The sequence below is a fragment of the Thunnus maccoyii genome, chromosome 6 (genome assembly GCF_910596095.1).
Source record: "Thunnus maccoyii chromosome 6, fThuMac1.1, whole genome shotgun sequence".
Classification (NCBI taxonomy): domain Eukaryota; kingdom Metazoa; phylum Chordata; class Actinopteri; order Scombriformes; family Scombridae; genus Thunnus; species Thunnus maccoyii.
The window spans coordinates 7,416,810-7,435,716 of record NC_056538.1 but is presented as its reverse complement, the minus strand read 5'-3'; the positions used below and the strand labels follow the sequence as shown (position 1 = coordinate 7,435,716).

At 39.0% G+C, this 18,907-nt stretch overlaps 2 protein-coding genes across 7 annotated transcripts; one reads left to right on the top strand and one right to left on the bottom strand.

The window, feature by feature from the left end:
- Positions 1–1,441: 1,441 nt before the first annotated feature.
- cab39 (calcium binding protein 39) lies at positions 1,442–12,862 on the bottom strand. 2 transcript variants are annotated; one of them, XM_042414435.1, is made up of 10 exons: positions 12,686–12,862; positions 11,121–11,185; positions 9,370–9,525; positions 9,064–9,228; positions 8,080–8,198; positions 7,253–7,421; positions 5,404–5,463; positions 4,749–4,814; positions 3,894–4,037; positions 1,442–3,533 (listed from the first exon to the last, which is right to left on the bottom strand). In XM_042414435.1, exons 3-10 carry the CDS (start codon positions 9,481–9,483, stop codon positions 3,345–3,347), a joined length of 1,026 nt encoding a protein of 341 aa, XP_042270369.1. In that variant the 5' UTR covers positions 9,484–9,525; positions 11,121–11,185; positions 12,686–12,862; the 3' UTR covers positions 1,442–3,344. The 2 variants fall into 2 exon arrangements, with proteins under 2 accessions (XP_042270369.1, XP_042270368.1); XM_042414434.1 differs by lacking the exon at positions 11,121–11,185 and having other exon boundaries at positions 12,686–12,861.
- A 94-nt stretch (positions 12,863–12,956) lies between these two features.
- LOC121898911 (macrophage mannose receptor 1-like) lies at positions 12,957–18,341 on the top strand. 5 transcript variants are annotated; one of them, XR_006096573.1, is made up of 7 exons: positions 12,957–13,162; positions 14,329–14,381; positions 15,061–15,444; positions 16,498–16,824; positions 16,937–17,031; positions 17,349–17,430; positions 17,681–18,341. XR_006096573.1 is itself a non-coding variant. In XM_042414431.1 (6 exons), the coding sequence occupies exons 1-6, from the start codon at positions 13,035–13,037 to the stop codon at positions 17,789–17,791; spliced, it is 1,047 nt and encodes a 348-aa protein (XP_042270365.1). In that variant the 5' UTR covers positions 12,957–13,034; the 3' UTR covers positions 17,792–18,341. The 5 variants fall into 5 exon arrangements, 4 of the variants coding, with proteins under 4 accessions (XP_042270365.1, XP_042270364.1, XP_042270367.1 ...); XM_042414431.1 differs by lacking the exon at positions 17,349–17,430 and having other exon boundaries at positions 15,112–15,444; XM_042414430.1 differs by lacking the exon at positions 17,349–17,430.
- The last annotated feature ends 566 nt before the right edge of the window (positions 18,342–18,907 follow it).

The window sequence follows — 18,907 nt, the reverse complement described above, 5'->3', positions numbered from 1 at the left end:
TCTCACTCCTCGTCTAAATCTAACCAATCTAACCGAAGAAGGTAACGAGTACTAGCCAATCAGAGGCAAAGTAGGGCGGGTCATTCCGTCGCCGTCCTAGGAAAAACAAAATCACCCACTGTAGCGTTTAGCGTGGACAAACTCCATTCAAAAAACACGAATTTCTTTCATGTCAGCTCCAATTTCATAAGTATGAATGAAATTATGATAAAATGTGTTGATTAAATAATGCATAAAATGTGTTAATTGTTTGTTTTATTGATAAGAAGCAGCGTAAAACACCTGATTCACGGTGGCCTGGAGCACAGGTGAATGGCTAAATGCTGCTAATGAACCCTGTTTGATTAAATTGATAGTAGTTATCAATTTAATCAAACAGGGTTCAAACTGTCATTATGGTAAATGGCTGCTGCATCCGCTTACCAAACCTCGAGGATGGAAAACAGACACTGCAATGTCAGTGTCTTATGAATGCCAGATTATATTTTGGTTACTGGATTCAAGTATTAGTCTTTAATTACACATTACAAGAAGTCTTTTTCACCGCAGAAACGTTGATTTGTCATGGCAGGAAAAGTCCAGGTGAAACTAATATTGTTAATGATGCATTTAGTGTCCCAGTCAGGCCAGAGAGCACTAATGTTCCAATAATGTTTAATGTTTAAATAGCTTTTTTCTCTTTCTTTGGTCTTTGCTTTCTATTGTGATGGTAAAGTTATTTCAGCAGTGGTGGAGTAAGTGAGTACATTTACTCAGGCACTACACTTTAAGAGCAACTTAACACCTTGTTGACTTTGCAGATTAACATTTTTCATACAACGCATAAAGAACTTCCGAACATGATGCACTGTTATAGAATAAACTTCCCAACAGTATTTAAGAAATTGGCTCCAACTCAACCAGCTGCAACATTCAAATGGTGGGTATCACTTTTTAATAATGCATATTTTATTACAAGCTGTAATTAATGGATTTATTTATTTATTAAGTTTATTAAAGTCAACACCTGGGTTGCAAATTTGTAAAAACTAAGTTTGGCTAGTATATATCCTCCTTTCAAAGGAGCCAATCTGTATGACAACTTTTTTGATATTTAAGTACATTTTACTGGTAACTTGAACTTTAACTTATACAAATGTGTGAATGCAAGACTTGCATTGAGTATTTTTACATTGTGGCATCTCTACATAAACCACTGGGGCAAAGGTCAAACATTAATATACCAAGCTGATGTACATCACCTTATGTTAACACATCTGACAGATGAGCTGTTAAACCTGAACAAAGGAAGAAAATGACAACAGCTTTATTTTATTCCAAATGTTTTTTTTTTTTCTTTATTTCAATTGTAGGGCCCAGGCCTTTTGACACTTCTGAAAGCACCCACACGCTCTATGCTGAAACTGGAGTCAAAGTCAGCATACAGCCATACAGCTAAGAGTTCAATTTGACATTTCAATGTTGTTTAATACTTGGAAAGAAAAAAAACAATTCCAGTACAACATCTTTAGTACAGCATCATGCACAGCCAGTGGAGGATTCATGCATGTTCAATGCGCATGGAAGAATTGTGGGCTATCTGAGTAGTGCTGTCTTCTGTACTGAGATGGTTTATCTGCCTGTTTGAATCTATAAATATGTCTCAATATATGGACCGTGTTGTTCACTGCAATTCACAATTTCATCAGTTTATCTAAGCGCCATGAGGACAATCCAACATGCCCAAAGTACTCTGCTACCCACAATGCTTTACACTCATAATTGTACTGGAATTATAAACCCTCTGGGGAAAGGCTCAAACATGAGGAGAAGGGGGAAGTAAGAATGATGTGCCGAGTTGCCAATGTCCTGATGAGCTCACCCCTGAAACACACTCACTGTGGGGCCAACATAACACTCTCAGGCCACCAGCGAAATGGTGACAATGAAGAAATGAAATTGAAGAGTGGGGAAAATCCCCCACTGTCCTCGACTCCAGTTAGATGATGTTGATCGCTCAGCACCTCACAAAGTGCACAAACACACAGGCTTTAATGTTTTTGTTAATGCTCTCCCGATCTCCTCCCTCCCCTTCTGCACCGCTCACACCGCTGTTCCATCCACCCCTGCACATTTTAGCAGCCTGAAAGATGCTCAAAATGCAGATGGAGAATAAAAAGAGGATTAACAGATCCAGAGCTAATACCATGACATTCCTCCGCTGTACAAATTGTTAATATCCTATAGGTTAGCTAAATGTGAGCTGGCCCTTTAAGTTATGTACAAAGAAACCCACCAGCAACCATTTCAGCAGTAAAATGAAATGCAAAAACAATGTCACTTAACTTTTTTGTTGTTTCTCTTATGGTTTAGAAAGTAATTTGATTACAATTAACCAAAAACGTGATGTTTAAGGTAATATATATAATATATATTCATATGTCAAGGTTAAACAAAAATCTACAAAGCAAAAAAAGGCATATGTACATGTTCACCCTATCCCAGAAAACAACAAAGAGACCCAACTCTGGCATTACCAAATTCATACCTTGCATCCCTCCCTCCTTTCCTCATGTGCTTTAAGTGCTGTGTCGTAACAAAGCACACAGGAGGTAAATGGTTCTGTGTGATGGCATCTGAGAGCTCGTCCCCACAAATCAGTAAAATGAACCACGGTTGCTTTATTGGATGAAGGCATAGATGCAAACTGTAGCGGTTGCTGTGATGCACGTGCATTTCCGAGTCTGTGGCACTGAACATGGGAGCCAGACTGGGCAGGCCATCACAGAGCCGACGCCGGGTACAGCCATGGATCTGTCACATTTCAAGGCATGCAACAAACACACCAATGTTCAACTTGCTCGTACCATTTCCATCACAAGGTTTTTAGCTGATATTCTTGCAGTATGTGTGTATGCATGTTTTTTTTTTTTATGTAATACATATATGCGTGTACACTTGTGTCGATGTCTTTTGTTCCTCAGTGTGTGCATCTATCAGGAAGTCTGCCTTACTTTTAATGCATGGATGTCACTATGTTTGATGGACTGTTGTGTCATTAGAATATACCTTACATATTTCAATGTGCAAGAAAGCAGCAGCATCTATTATTTTCTCTTGTTTCTTTTGAAGGAAAAAGACTGAAAAAGGAAAAAAAAAAAAAATCAAATGTTCACTGAGGAGCAGAGGAGCTGGCGACTTCCTGATGAGTTGATATGGGTACGTTTGTTTTTCATTTGTTTCCTCGATTTTTGTTCAGAAACCAGAACAGCAGCTGCTGATGGGTCCGTTAAGCAGACGTTGTCTGGATGTTGTTCCAGACATGGTCCTGGTGGCTCCCCCCCCCTCCACCTCTGCACTCTTTCTCAGGCCTCCTGGGGGGCAGGCCTCTTGAGGTCCCTGATCTGTTTGACCAGGTATGTCTTTTCATCATTGAACTGTTCGTCCTCCGTTCTGTCATTCTGGAACTTGCTAAGAAACTCGATGAGTTTGGTCTGGTTCTTCAGCAGGATGTCCAGGATGGGCTGTGTCTTGTTGGGGTTGGCCACAAATACCTGGTAGTGGAGGAAGAGGACAAGGTTGTTAATGTGTGAAGATATTATGTGTTATGTTTGATGCAGATCACTTCTTTGATACAACTCTGTGGACGTTTGTGTCAAACTTGGCTTTTGTTTCCGGTCGTTGCAGCAAAGCTCTTTTTACTGAGAGCTGTAAGTTAAAATTACTCAAACTTAATAAATACATGAATTAGCCAGTTTTTGTTTGTGTTTTTCTTCCATATGTTTTCCTGTGTTAGCAGAAAGCACGACATGTAAACGTAGTGCAGCTGGCATGTTATGAGCCCCTGTTCTTTGCTTCTAAACACTTTTCTGCCCGTCACAGACACACACCTTAAACTGTGCTCTGACTTTTACCTTAAAAACATGGAAAGCCTCAAACTGGATGTTGCGGCTCTTGTCCCGTAGCAGATTCATCATTAGTTTGAGATTCTCTGGCTTGCTGATGTATTTCGTCATAATGGTGAAATTGTGCCGGTCAAGAAGCAACTCTCCCAGTAACTGGATCATTTCAGAGAGAGAAATAGCAATGGATGTTAATTTCACTTAAATTCCTTATGATGACAGACAGATTTTACAGACTCACAAGCTGCACGCTTAAAGCCTCAATCTGTAGTTTCTTTTGCTTGCATTAATGTTAAGTGTAATTAGTTTAACTTATAGATGAAAATGTGCATAATAATTGAAAATATTGGCCTTTTTTTACTCATATTTACCAACATTTTTGGTGTCAACAACATTTAACAGCATCAGAAATAAATAATAAACCAAATGAAAAGCTTGAAAGAGATTCAGTCATTCATGTCATTTTGACATTAGGGGACCAGTTTGTTGACATTTGGTACAGATTATGGCTTCAGTCTGTCATGTCTGTGCAACAGAGCTATTAAATACATAACATTCAGATTAGGGTGAAAGTAGGCACTAAATGTAGTCCAAAAAAAAACAAAAAAAACCCAAAAAAACCCAACAACAAAAAAAAAAACAAAAACAAAAAGCAAGTGAAGAAAAAACGAATAAACATTAATAGCAGCTTTAAAAAGACATGTCAAACACTGTGCTCCCATCACTAGATGGCGCTCACAACAAGGTGATGGAGATGGAGTGGTTTTTGAGAAACCCAATACTCAGAAAAGACCCACCTTAAAATAGCTCTCTGAATAGGGTTGCACCCCTAGACCTGTTTACTATAGGACAACCCAGGGTCCTTACCTTGAGGGACTGCCTTTTAGTCACGTAGTTTTCAGAGTGGAGTAACTTCTCATATTCACTAAAGAACTAGAGAGAAAGAGAAAGAGGTAGTGAGAGAGAGAAGACAGACAAAGTCGTCGGGGGCGAGAGGGAGTCATCTAAATGTGTCAAATAATGGTTTTTCACAATTGCATCTGTGTCTTGTATCAAAACACAATGACAAGAAAATGAGAGATTTTCCCTCGGAGACTGACAGCTAATTTGTATTCACAGCCTGCAAATGATGTCCCAAATGGCTGGTTTGATGCTGTTAGGAAAGAGACTGCCAGCATGCCAAAAACCCAAAGTGCCACCATATTAATTAACATGTAACTCATAAAAAGGAGACGGCTTTCAAGTTTTTAGAAAGAGTCTAACACATAGAAGTCCAATAATAGGCCTAAGCTTTAAAAAAAAAAAAACAATTCATATTTCCATAAAGCAGTGCAGACAGAGTAGTGAATGATTGATGAATCATTCTTTCTTCCATTAATTTGTTGATTAATATTTTCTCAAAATGGTAAAATAATGCTACATTTAGTGTTAACTGCTTTTAATGAATGTCTGAGTTATCTATTATTTAGCTTTCAATGGTAAAGATACATAATGAATGGATTTTAGTTTAGCATGGACTCACTCTGTCATAATGTTGCTCCAGAAACTCTGCACTCAGTAGCTTGTGTCTTGTGAGGAGGTCCTGGAAAAAGACAAAACAGAGTATGAGCAATAATTTAGACATAATGGTTATGACTTAGCCTTGGATACGACAAACTCAGCAAAGGCAGAAATAATCCTTAGAAACTGTGACGCCCCTCCCACCGTCTCAGAGGCTGCCTCCTGGATTTTGGCTGACAGTGAAGGGTCATCAGTGTAATATGGTTCACCTGGCCCTGCCAAGCTATAAAAGCTGTACTGGGGGGGGGGCTGAACTGTACATTTACTGCCAGACTGACAACTTACTGCTAACCTTTTTCCTCTGCTCCGCTTTCATTCACCGTTATTCTTCTGCCGCTCGCTCTCTCACTTAGCCACTCACTCGCTTACGCTCTGCCCTATTCCTTAAAAGGAGTTAAGCTACCTGCAGTTTCCCAGGCAACGACACAGACGTTAACTCACGTTTCGAGACAGCGCTGCTCAGAGGCTCCCAAACGCCATTGATTTGCAAATGAATGGATATTTGGCGTTATTTTTGACATTTAAAAAAATATTTTTTGGCCTGGCGGGGGTTCTCGTTGGCTTGGCGGCCCGCCTGGCCTGTACTATTGTAGGGGAAACAATGGACTTACCTCTTGAACCTGACAAATAAAATTTAGATTTTGTTTCAAGCTTTAAGTCAATCCATGATTTTAACAGATTTTTTTCACCTGAAAAGTACACGGCTAAAACATAGCATAAACATATTTTTTAGGACATCATGTGTGAGACAGTTGAGTAAGAACAATAAAAGACCTGCATCACCTGCAAAGCTGTCACTGTTATGCATATTCAAAAAGATAAGGGTTATCTATTACAGTTATGGACTGTCAGTGCCAGATGCTTCAACAGCAAAGACATCCAGTTCAATGATCAGTTTCAGCACAGACAGCAGAAAAGTCCACACACCAGTCCATCTGCTCCTGCTGGTATCTGCACTCAGCTGACTAGTGTTAGCAACCTGGCAGTCATGACTCATGACAGCTAACGTGGTTAGCCATATTAAACTTTTCACTCCAAGTAGTGTTTTTTATGCACATTGTAATACGTTGATTTTCACATTATAGACATTTTACACATTGTGCAAAAACAAAAATTCAAAAATATAAAAAGACGATATGATATATTACCCAGCCCTACTACCAAATATCCTATGAACTATGACTCTCCTAACATCCTATGAATAGTTATTTAGTTTAAGTGTTGTGAATACTAAATGAAGCATGATTTAACGTCTGCATGGTCCATTTCTCATTTTATTTTTACTTAGAAACTAATTTTAGTGGAAAGTATGCGAGATGTTGACAAGGTTTTCACAACAGCCATCAGATTCATGACAGCTCAGTGGTGCGTTCAGGTCTCTAATTCTCAGTGTAACACTGTGTTTCCCATTATAACAGCTAAATCCTTAGCCTCCAAGTCTGTTTGAGTTGTTATAATTGCAATATCAGCAGCAGCAGCAGCAGGTACTTGCTGCCACTGCATTGTCGAACTTGCTGTTTGAGCTATCAGGTGACTTACAACATTTCAAATTATTCCATGTAAACAAACCATCAACAGAGAAGTCATAGGAAGTGGGAAAATGGGGAGACTGAGGAGAGATGTCATGAAACTATTAACAGCACTTCTGCTCATCACTTACAGTATGTCAGTTATTATTTTTGAAACAATGCTTTGGATTCTTTTGTAAGGTAGTCACCGGCCTTTAAATGTAAGGAGTAACAGGTGTTTCAAAGCATTACTCAAAACAGAATATACTCAACTCCAACAGCTGAGCAACTGAGACAACTTACTTTGAAAGTGGCAAATGCGTCTGAGGCAATGTCGAATGTGGACATCTCCACATATCTGAAGAAGTCATAGAACTGCTCGGACCACAGCGTGATTTTGGCCAGCGGTTCATGTCTGATGCACTCCCTCAACATGATACCACAGTTTAGGGCAATCTCTGGAGACTCATACCTGCAAGGAACAGTAAGCAGCACAGGACAAGGATTTATCATTTTATAGAGGCTGCTACAAAACACATTCATCTGTTGATGGCAAAAAATTGACAAAGAGCAACTCGATAAAGAAATTAAATCCACAGTGCACTGCACAAGGCCAATCACAATGGGAGTATTTGCACATGGTGTAGCTTCTCTCAGATCACTGCTTTGTTACAAACTTTTAAAGGGCATCACTTAGGCTTTACTGAACAAACACAAAAGAAGAAAGTCACCAGTCGTGTAACATTGTGTCATATGACGTGTGTCTTAGCCAAGATGTGCCAATACAGGGAGTGAATGTGATCAAGTTACTGTTAGTTTAGAGCATCAACGTGTCAAAACAGGGAAAAAGGAAAGTCGTGCATGCTATCTTGACGCCGTTGGTGTGCATCACAGCATCACTAGCCACATGCTAAGTCCTCATGTGGTGGTTTAGCATCCTCCAAGCTGCAACATATACTGTAGCTGTGGTACGAGTAAAAGGTGTATAATTTCCTTTCACATTAGGAAGTTGCTAGGTCTTTTAAATATCTGGTTCACGTTTGTTTTCAACAATATTTTTAAGTCAAGAAAAAATGTCCTTAACTAGGTATAGAGAGGGGAGCATGATTACTCTGTGTGTGTCTCCTTACCCTTTAAGCAGCATGAAGAGTATATTCTGCTGGGTGCAGAGGTACTCCACCGTGGGTGTCCGAGTGCCAATCTGACGCCTCAGGATGTTGTTGAAGATCTGAGCCACATCTTTCTTACCCTGGTGGTAACAGAAAGAACACATAAAAGAGTTGATAAAGCTGAAAGTCATGTATACAATACAGGTTACAATACAGACACAAAATGTTTCCACAACACAAACTGTTTCCTCAAACTATTAATCTAGGTGCTTTCTAGGACTGAGTGGAAAGATGCTGCTATAAACTTAAGCCAAGGTCCTTTTTGAAATGTGACAGTCAAACTAGCCGCTAAAGGTAATTTAAAAAATTACTGCACTTTTAATTTTTCTATGCTGTTGCAATGAAATTTGCTTTTCATTTTAGGCGTTTCAAGAATAGAGAGAGAAAAGATGTCCTCTTCGGATAATGACACAGATATTGAGAATTAGCTACAAAAAATGTCAAACAAAAATCAAACATACACCAAATGTGTGCACACATTTCTAAAATATCTGTTGAATAATTTCCATATTTCTATGATGCAGTCTTGTGATTTGCAATTCTTCACCAGCTTTTTTTTTTTTTTTTTTTTTTTTAAGAGAGAGGGAGGATGAGAGAGGGTAAAAGAGGAAGGGAGAGATCACACAACACAGTGAGTCATTCTGTAACAGGGTGAGTCAGGGAAGTCCACAGCAGCAGTTACCACACAGCACCAGTCTGACATATTGCAGGAAGACGTGAGTTTACCCACATATCAACATAGGCTTGTCACGAACATCCAACCATCCTCATTATGTAAGTCTCAAAGTTTCAAAGCATATGCATCTTTCTTTCATGTACATAAGACACTGTGTGGACATGTACCACATATAAATTTAGACCACTTCACTACACACCTACTTAGTGTTAAATGTCTGCCACTATATTACCCCTTAACACATTTATCAAAGACACATTAGTTCTTACCTCAAAGTCGATGAGCTGCAGGTCCGCTATCAGGGTGCTGAGCAAGCCACTGTTGTAGAGTTCCTGGGCTAGCTGGGCCACTGCTTCTGTCTGGGGCTCCTTCTCATTAGTCCCATAGAGGATCTCCTTCATGGCCACCAGGCTCTTTGACACCTCCTCTGTGGCCTGAATATGCACAAATAAAAACACCCAATCACAATATATCCTCACTGTCTACCCTTGGAAGAAATAATTGACATTTTACTGGTGGTTTATCCCTCAGTAGAGTGAAGAAAAAGTTAAAAAAATGTACAAGATTCACCCTACCTTCTCTGCCTTTTTGTCAGAGATGTCATGTTTCTCAAGCACTGTCATGCTGTCCTTAAGGTTCTTGACGATGTCCGCCGGCGACTTGTGGGACTTGCCAAAGGGGAAAGGCATGGCGGAGAGTTACCACGAGCTACCAGGCAGCGGACTGTCCACCTGAGGGATGGAAATGTTAAATTGGATCAGAGCCCCTGAAAGATGGAGGAATGTAAATGTTGCTGCACTATACAAAATAAAATGCTAACTGGTGACCTACCATATCCAGGCTCTTTGACTCTATCCTCACAATATCTATGTAATACTCTGTTCAAGCTAACAAGATTTATGAAGCTATAGTAAAGTGCAGAAGTAGGTCATAGGAAAAGAAGGTGATAACAAATATACAGCCTATGACTTGCAAATGATTCATACTCATAGTCAGAAGTCATACTCATGCCAACATAACAACAGTATCATGCAAGTCTGGACAAAGGCTGACAAAACAGATTTTAGGGATGATAACAGTAGATACAAGACAAAACATATTATCACTAAAGGGTGAAGCTTCATCAAGAACCTCTGCAAAACACAAGTGTATAAGTTTACACCAACTGCAGGTATGTAATTAATATAAATGTCACCCTCTTTTCTCACTGAACTCTCACTTTGACTACCACTCCCCTACTTGTCACTCACTCCTAATGGGCTGAGTATCTTGTCAGGCCTTGTGTAGTTTCCATTTGTTTAGTCCATCTTTAAGACCTAATACTATTCTTGCTCTGGCGTGGTTATCTGGAGCAAAGCTGGCTTGAAGACAGGTGCATTCCAAGTATGCAACCATTTCTGGTCTTAGATGCTAGTTAAGTCCTGTGTCTCATTAAAATACAAACCCATCGGAGGAAAGGGGATTTATTTTTATGACTTGTGACCATCATATCTTGATCTGACCTTTACTGCGTCACTGAACAGTCGTATAATCTGGCGCAGACTTGTGGTCATTGTCAGTAAATGATTAACTAGGCAATGTTTACTGTGACATAGGCCTACTTACACCATGACATGATGTCGTCTCAGACCTTTGTCTCACCCACTCCCTGTACAGTGACTAACATATCTAAGTGAACACATCCTCACATTACTAAGCATACTGTACTTTCTTATTTATGTTATTTAGGTAAAAAAAAAAAAAAACACACCCTTTGAGTCTGCTCTCTCACCCCAGATGAAACTGAACTGAACTACACAGACCTTAACAAAGGCATTAGGACCAACAGATGTGACAACCATATCTCACAGCTGCTCATTTAACTGGGTTACTAAACAAGGACCCTTATCTACACCATTCCTTGACCCACCCATCCACCTTAGACACACTATGAGGCAAGAGCCAAAGTTTTCTGAGCAGATAAGTAGGCTGAGGAAGACTGAGCCATCACAACAAGCGTAATTAGCAACATGTCAGCCTAAATGTGCTTCTTTGCTCAAACAATGGGTCATGCGACATGACTACATGACCTATTCAAAGCGCCGAAGACATGACAAAATATCAAAAATAGAATATCAGAAATATCAATAAAACCTACTCCCAACAATCTCAGTCTCATGATAATTTTAGCTCAAAAATGATTTTCATTAAGCAAGCTGCTACTAAAGACACATGTTTCCACTGTGGTACTAAACGTTTGCCACAAAACATTAACACTAGTCATATAGTCACTTAAGAGGAACCCATTAAACACTCAGAAGCTCTGGTCTAACAGTCTGTCACTAACCTCTTGTCTTGTAAGGATCTCTAACCTCTGAACCCAAACCCTGGAGCAGTCACAGTCTTCCTCTTCTGCTTTGACAGGGAGTCCACATTTAGAAAGCAATGCTGCAGCCAGGAATATAAACCAAGCAGCATCGAAGTGGGAGGTGCAGTCCACCATTCATATATGATGTGTCATGTGTGACTGCGCTGAAACACAAAACCTGTCCCCGGTTTCACTGGCGACCCGAGTTGTGCTTGCTCACATCTCCATTAATCTAGACGCACCTCAACTTCGCCAGGTGGCCAAATCCGTCTTTCGCACAGGTTAATGCTCGTTAATGTAGACAGCAGGCAGCAGAACCGCTTCAGTATCAGTGACCCAAATAGCAAGGCAACACATATGGCAGGTTCAAAATCAGCTGCTAACCCGTATCTTGATGTTAGGCCAACAAACGTCAGCGGTGTTTTGGGCCTCACTTATCAACAGAATGACCCAACATTGCCTAAAAGACAGAAAGAAAGTCCAAACCTTCCCGCCCGCCGATTTTCTCAAAGGAAATTACTGTCATCCTAGCCAGGATAGACTTTACCTATCCATGATGACAACAGCTATTGGAGCCTTAAATATTGTTACCCAGTAAAACAAACAAACAAACAAACAAAACAGTGTCTGAAGACCCCTCAAACGTCACCCCCACCCTTCAGCCCAGACAGCCGCAGATACTCTGCTATCATTTGACAGCAAGCTAGAGACCACTGCCAGCAGCTAGTATATTGCTAGTCCAGTCATCAAGCATATTTACAAGTGTCACAACATACTCCAAAGCCCTTTCTACCAACTGTTACAACTAGTATAACCTAAAAAAAACCTGTACAAGTTGCAACCCTGCGGCGCAGTAAGCTGGCCAACATGAAGCTGGCAGTGAGCACCGCCCCTCTGTATTATATCCATGCCTGGTTTGTGATGGTGTGAAGCCTGCCAACTTTGCGCAATGCTAACAAAATGGATACGTGCTCACTGAGTTATTATGTGTTTCGCAAATGCAAAACAACTTAAACTCTAAGCCGTAGTGATATTTGTGATTCAGTTATCGTTATCTTTACTTGACAGCTTACTATTTATCTATTTGTAAGCTAACGCGGCCTATATTTCAATCACTGTCCGCCTAACAACAGTGCTGCTGCTGGCTTGTAAAAGTGTGTGTGTGTGTGTGTGTGTTGTCGGCACACAGAAGGCCTCGACAGGCCTCATGCTTCCAAACAATTTTAGTTGCTTTTGCTTATTTTAAAATATCTACGGGTGTTGGACGTGCATTTATGACAGCTAGTTTTGTAACGTATCCAATATATGTAACGTTAGTTGGCTAACTTAGCATACCCAGGCCTGGCAGAGGCTCCCCGCGCTAGCCTGCACACTCAAACCCATGTCTGACTTTAGCACATCATCAACACCAGGCTCACTTCTGCTAAAACGTTTCTACTTACTGATATGCCAATCAAGCTAACATTACCAAATATAGCTAACTTAGCTTAAGTAGCCTTACACTACAATGCTTGCAAATATTGATTCATGATACAACATAATACCTTGTGAACGGCGTTTTCACTCGTTTCCCCCCGATTTGTCAAGATGGCAAAAGGCAACTCAGGTGCTCCTTAGAACAGAAAGTGCTTTGTTTTCCTTGCTCGTCGTCTCCCCGTGTTTCTACTGTGGATAAATGTGCGGATGTGTTTCCTAGTTCCTCCTCTGAGCCCGACTGGTAACGTTAGCAGCACAGTTGTTGTCACTGTAGCAGCGTCTACCGCCTCCTCTGGCCGTCTGGTGTCATGGCAACAGTGGTTTCACGTTACGTCACTGGAGCACAGACACAGTGTGACCACAAGGTGCTGCTCGAGTTATCTACACAAAACATGAACTGAGCAGACACACTACCCAATGTCACTTAATGTCTCCGTTGTATGTAAACCAAAATATTTGAATTTATCGATCTATCGAGGAAAACTGATGTGGGGGGAAGCAGACACAGTGCCTCAGTATCCTAATCAAAGAAGCACCGTTACAAGGCAAGGCAAGCTTAACTTAGGCTATTTTAATGTAATTTTTCATTGAAGCACTTTAAATGTACTTTACATGAATCTTAACTTTAAAAAGAATAACAAAAAAACTGTAGACTTGAACACAAATGATGCACATAACAGATACTACAAGCGTAATTACTGCTGTAAAACTTATTGTACTGTGACCTACTCATGGCCTGATTAACCTGCTGTAGGGGCCCACCCCCATTCTTCCTCCTCTCTGTGCATTGCATATATTACTACAGGCACATTGTGATAATTCAATTAAATGTGCATCATGTAAGCATTGTCAATTCTAGTTTTACTTTTAAGACTGTAATCTTTAAAGATAAATTTTGACACAAGGCCCCTGTGTTTAGATCAAGCTAAAATTTAAAATTGTGTATTTGTTTTGAGTTTAAAAAATTATTATTGATCTCCTTTATGTATGTTTTTATGTTTAAGTCTTTTTTTGTGAATATTGTTGATAGTTGCAGTACATTGATATATTCTGCAACTCTTCATATATAGTACAATGCAAATAAGATTTAGTTGCCGCCTTCGTATATTTACTTTTTCCCCATGCAAAACAGAACCACATGCAAAATATAGGCTTTTGGTTTTTTGTTTTACATGGTTTTGAATACTTAATCTGTACCTTATTTTATCATCAGAATCACAGAGATAATTGTAATATTATGTCATTTCATGACCAGAGGGAGGGAGTTAACCACTACACAGTCATGCTCTTTGTCAGCTTCCACGCAGGTTTATTTGAGAGTTGCATTGATCTGACTGACACTAGGTGTATTTACCGTATATTATGCTGACATTTCGTCCGTACTGCCAACACAGACTACAAGACTGGAGTGAGCAAAAGTTGATTTGTACTTTTTACACAACCAGGGTATGGCATCAGTTCTTCAAAATTATGCATTAGACATTAGATAAAGAGAGTTTACACTTACTTCTCTCAGATTATGATAATGTGAGGGTGCACTTTTGCAGTTCACTGTATAAGTATTATTTGAATAATATGAATTTTGTCTCTCTGTTACATTTTGTCTCATCAGAAAACAAGAGTAAAATTATTATAGTCTGTTCCAAAAACATTTTCAAACTGGTGTCTTCTGGTTTGATTAAGTCTTACTAGTTACTATTTGATTTTGAAGGCTAGCTGGAACATTATACATCATGGTGGGAAGCATCTTCATGGTCTTATCAGGTGAGTGTAATTTAGATTTTTTTTTAGTTTAAGAATTCTAACTGAAGTAAAGATTCAAATTTGAGTCACAATTTGCTTTTTAGTTGATGTTGGCTAATTTTTTTCTTGACTGACAAATATGAAAGTTTGAAGCAAACCAGGCAACAATCAAGTAGTGCAACTGAGTTACTCAATACAACCACTGCATGAAATCAAATCTATCATTTTCACATGTTTGTGTACATTTAAGGGTTTGAAACGATATCCATTCCTTTTCCAAATAAATCTGGTCTAATTATTTGGAAAACGACACAGTTTCCATTGTTTTAGCTCTGTATTCCAGCATATTGGATTTCAAATAAAAGAAAAAGCCTCATTCACAAAATGTTCATATATATGCACAAAATTTTGAGCTGAACTTGTGAATGTTTTTATATACTATGCGGTGTTAACACTGCAGCAATTACATCACCCATGACCCTCATTTATAATTCTGTACAGAGTACAGATCCAACCCAAAACAACTGTGTCACTGTCCAAATGTAGACTGTACCGTATCTTTCACTGTATCACAGGCTACATGATAGATAAATGGATATAATAATAAACATGTATTTGTTTAAATAGAGGCTTCATTGAACAACTGAGCTCATTAAACTCAACTATTTCATGAAATGTAACATCATTGTCATTATCACAGGACTGTGTATCCTCCCCTTATGCTCGTATCAACTTTACCACCTTGTTAAAGATGCAAAGAACTGGACTGAAGCCCAGCGTTACTGCAGGGAGAAGTACACAGACCTGGTTACCATAAACAGCGAGGAAGTCATGATCAGGCTGAGTCACATATTATGGGGTTCTGAGGATGAAGTCTGGATAGGTCTGTATGGTGATTTTAACAACTGGAAGTGGTCTCTGGACAGGAAGAGATTTTACAGAGAAGGAGAGGCTGAGCTCAGGTTGTGGGCCGCTTGGGAGCCCAATGCCTTTCACGGAAAATTTATGTGTGCTGACATTGGAACTGATGGTGGATGGTCAGATTATTGGTGTGATTCCGAACGCACATTCGTCTGCTACAATGGTAAGAGGAGAAAAACAAAATGAGTCAAAGTACAGTATTCATTATGATCATTATTATCACCTTTAATAGCTTATACTAATTCAGGTAAAAAAAAAAAATCCCAAAAGCCATTGTCATCTATTTGGGGAAAATAGCTATATCTATATCTATATCTGTGTTTGTTAATTGCTGTGTGACATGTTCACCTTGTAAGCTAAAGTCTGTCTTTAAATGGACCAAATAGTTCATGTTAATTTATGCATGAGTGATTACTTACTGATGCTGTAATGTGTCATGCCCCTTCTCTCTTTCAATGTACAGACTAGTCAGTGTTGGCTAAATACTACAGCTTTAAACAAGTCACTGTATACTCTGTTAACCAGCATGGCAACATTTTTAGCCATGCAAGCAACATGGATCTGGGGATGGCAATGTAGGACTGTCGGACCAGCATTGGTCCATACTGATATATCTCAACAACTATTGGATGGTTTGCCATGGAGTTTTGGACTGACATTCATTGTCCTCAGAGGATGAATCTTACAGACTTTGGTGATCCCCTGATTTTTCCTCTAAAGCCACTCTGAAGTTGACATTTATGGTTTTGAGTGAAATATCTTGACAACTATTTGATGGTTTATATGAACTTTAGTGCAGATATTCATGTCCGTCTCAGGCTGAATTGCACTTTTCATATTGCACCACCACCAGGTCCAAATATCAGTTTGTCAAATACTTCAACTTACGATTTGCAAAATTAATGACAATTCCATCAGTCTCAGCTGTACTTTGTATTTAGTGCTAATAAGTAAATGTTGTAAATTTTAGAATCCTAACATGCAAAACTAGTATAGTGAACATGGTAAACATTATACCTGCTAATCAGCATGTTAGCATCATCTTTCCAATCATGTTAGTATACTGACATTAGCATTTAGCTCAAAGCAACACTGTGCCTATAGTAACAGCCTTCCACCACCAGCAGTTGTAAACTCTTAGTCTTGTTTCGCTGTTCTTGGTTATTGTATGAATGAAATTACTTGAGATTTCTACATCATGACTTTTATTTTACAGAATTTTCAAAGACTAGATTCATCTATGTAAAAACTCTCATGACTTGGACTGACGCTCAGAGGTACTGCAGGGCGAACTACACAGACCTTGCCAGTGTGAGGAACTCAACTGAGAATGAAGAAATCCGTAGGCTGGTGGATAATTATGCGTGGATCGGCCTGTATAGAGAGTCTTGGAAGTGGTCAGATGGTCAGCGGATGCAGATGACTTCATTCAGTAGCTGGAATTGGGGTCAACCAGATAAAATCATAGATTCCTGTGTGACTACAACTCACAGTAAATGGAATGCAAGGCTTTGTAACAACACATATGCTTTTGTGTGCAGCGGTGAGTTATGATCTATAGTTAAGTCAGTATGTTCAAAACCTGTTTGTGGCATGGCTTTCAATTTTACAGTTTACCACATAAACATAATATGATTTCAATATTTCTATCCCAGAATATGCAGTGCTCAAGCGGACTGTGAAGGTGATTCTGAGAAAATCTGACCCCTCAGTGGACCTGGAAGAGATGCAGGACTCCATCTTGCAGCAGGTAATGAATGATGTTGAATATAATGCCGAAGAATTATTTGCATTTTAGTATGTTAAGCATTTTTTTTGGCCTCTTGGACAATAAGTGGATATATTTCTTCACTGATATGTGTTTGACCTCTCAGCTACTACAGTATGTGTAGAATTTTCATTTGTGGGGTGAGCAGCATGCATTGCTGTCTACCACAGAGTCTTTGTTAGTCACACACTAGCTGTGTGGCTCTAGTGATGGCAATGTCAGTCGCTCAGTCCAACACTTTCATCCAGATCAAATTTTTTCTACAACTATTGGATAGATTGTCATTAAATGTTGTCCAGATATTCATGTTTCCAAGAGGATGAAGATGACTGGTGATCCAATGACATTTCATCCACCATGAGGCTGACATTTGTATTTCAGGTATTAAATGTTAGTGTGCTAACATGCTAAACTAAGTTGGTGAACATGATAAACATGATGAACATGGTAAACATGGCAAACATACTGTACCTGCTCAGTTTTTTAGCATTTTCCTTGAGTGAATGTTGCCATGCTCATGTTAACCTCTAGCTAAAAGCACTGCTGTGCCTACGTAAAGCCTTACACAGCTGCTATAGCGTGACTGTACACTCTTAGTTCCTATGAAATTACAAAGATTTTTTCTGGTCAGTTCAACCAGAGACTGAAGGACCACGGCCTGGGTCAACAAGTCAAACTGAGATGGATGGTGCAGCCTGATGGAAAGATCTTCCATTCAACAGAAGCAGAAGAGGAAAAATAGAAGAAGAAGTGCTGATACGTCTTCAAATTGTGATTTTATTTTTCCATGCTTCCATTATTTTTGATGAAGTTTTTGTTATTAGTTCATAAGAATTAATATCTAGCCTGCTTCAGAAATACAGTACATCACGGGGATCCTTCCCCTTGATCAGGAAAAGTCTCATTTTACTTTTAGCAGAGTTGGATGTTTTTCATGTAATAAATTTTTTCTTTAGCATTAAAGTGTGTTGGACTTAGTTTTGTTCATGGTTGATAGCAAACAATAGTGCAGTACTTGTTATATCTTTCAGGTTGAAAAAATTAAAGAACTTTGAGAGTAAGCAAATTTTATGATGACTTTGTTTCACGGCACACATACACACACTCACCACCATACTCTCATTTCCCTTTGATTTTTGTGTTTAAATTCATAGCATTTTTATTCATTATATATAATTGTACTTTGTTCTGCTTTATTATTTTACTTGGCTTGTCAGTTTGAGGTCAGATAGTTGTTGGTTTTTGGCCCTTGACAGTAATGAGCATGCAGTTACTGCAGGTGTTGTATAGCAGCAGTACATTATGAGATCATTTTGCTGATCATTTTCTTCCCACATTGTACAGAACACTACAGCACATAGTTTGGTCATGTCTTATAAATTTAGTCTTCACTGTGTTGTGTTGGAATACAACACACCCATTTTTTAGAAAACAAAATTACTGTTTTGTAAAGATTATTCAAATTTGCTTATCATACATTTCAATAATCTTTATCTTTTACTGTTTTATATCATTTGTGTCTTTTGTGTGTGGTATATCACTAAAGATTCCTTCTTCTCTTTTAACGGAAACATTCTGTGATATCTGACATTTTCACAAACACAAATTTATTTGCAGCATAAATTATCTCTGATACTGTTAGAAGCACATCCCACTGGTGCTGGTTAAGGCATATTAAAGTCCCACTACAATCAAAAAATTGTTTTGCTCGTTGTTACTGCACTTGAGATGAGCTTCTCTGTGCAGAATGATGTATGTGCAGATATTTTGACTGGACTTTTCAGTGAAGCAGGAACTAACTTGTGCCTAGCAGTAAAACTTTTGTCATGAAATATATTTGCATATTCATAGATTCTGG

Bases quoted from the DNA above. Each gene is read 5' to 3' on its own strand.
- cab39 (XM_042414435.1), bottom strand. From the start codon at position 9,483: ATGCCTTTCCCCTTTGGCAAGTCCCACAAGTCGCCGGCGGACATCGTC. The intron at 4,038-4,748 runs GTAAGGACCCTG...GAAATGATCCAG, and splicing joins CTAAAAGGCAGTCCCTCAAG to TTACTGGGAGAGTTGCTTCT. The intron at 3,534-3,893 runs GTAAAAGTCAGA...CTCCACTACCAG, and splicing joins AGGCTTTCCATGTTTTTAAG to GTATTTGTGGCCAACCCCAA.
- LOC121898911 (XM_042414430.1), top strand. From the start codon at position 13,035: ATGTCACTTAATGTCTCCGTTGTATGTAAACCAAAATATTTGAATTTA. The intron at 13,163-14,328 runs GCAAGGCAAGCT...TTGATTTTGAAG, and splicing joins CAAAGAAGCACCGTTACAAG to GCTAGCTGGAACATTATACA. The intron at 14,382-15,060 runs GTGAGTGTAATT...TCATTATCACAG, and splicing joins CATCTTCATGGTCTTATCAG to GACTGTGTATCCTCCCCTTA.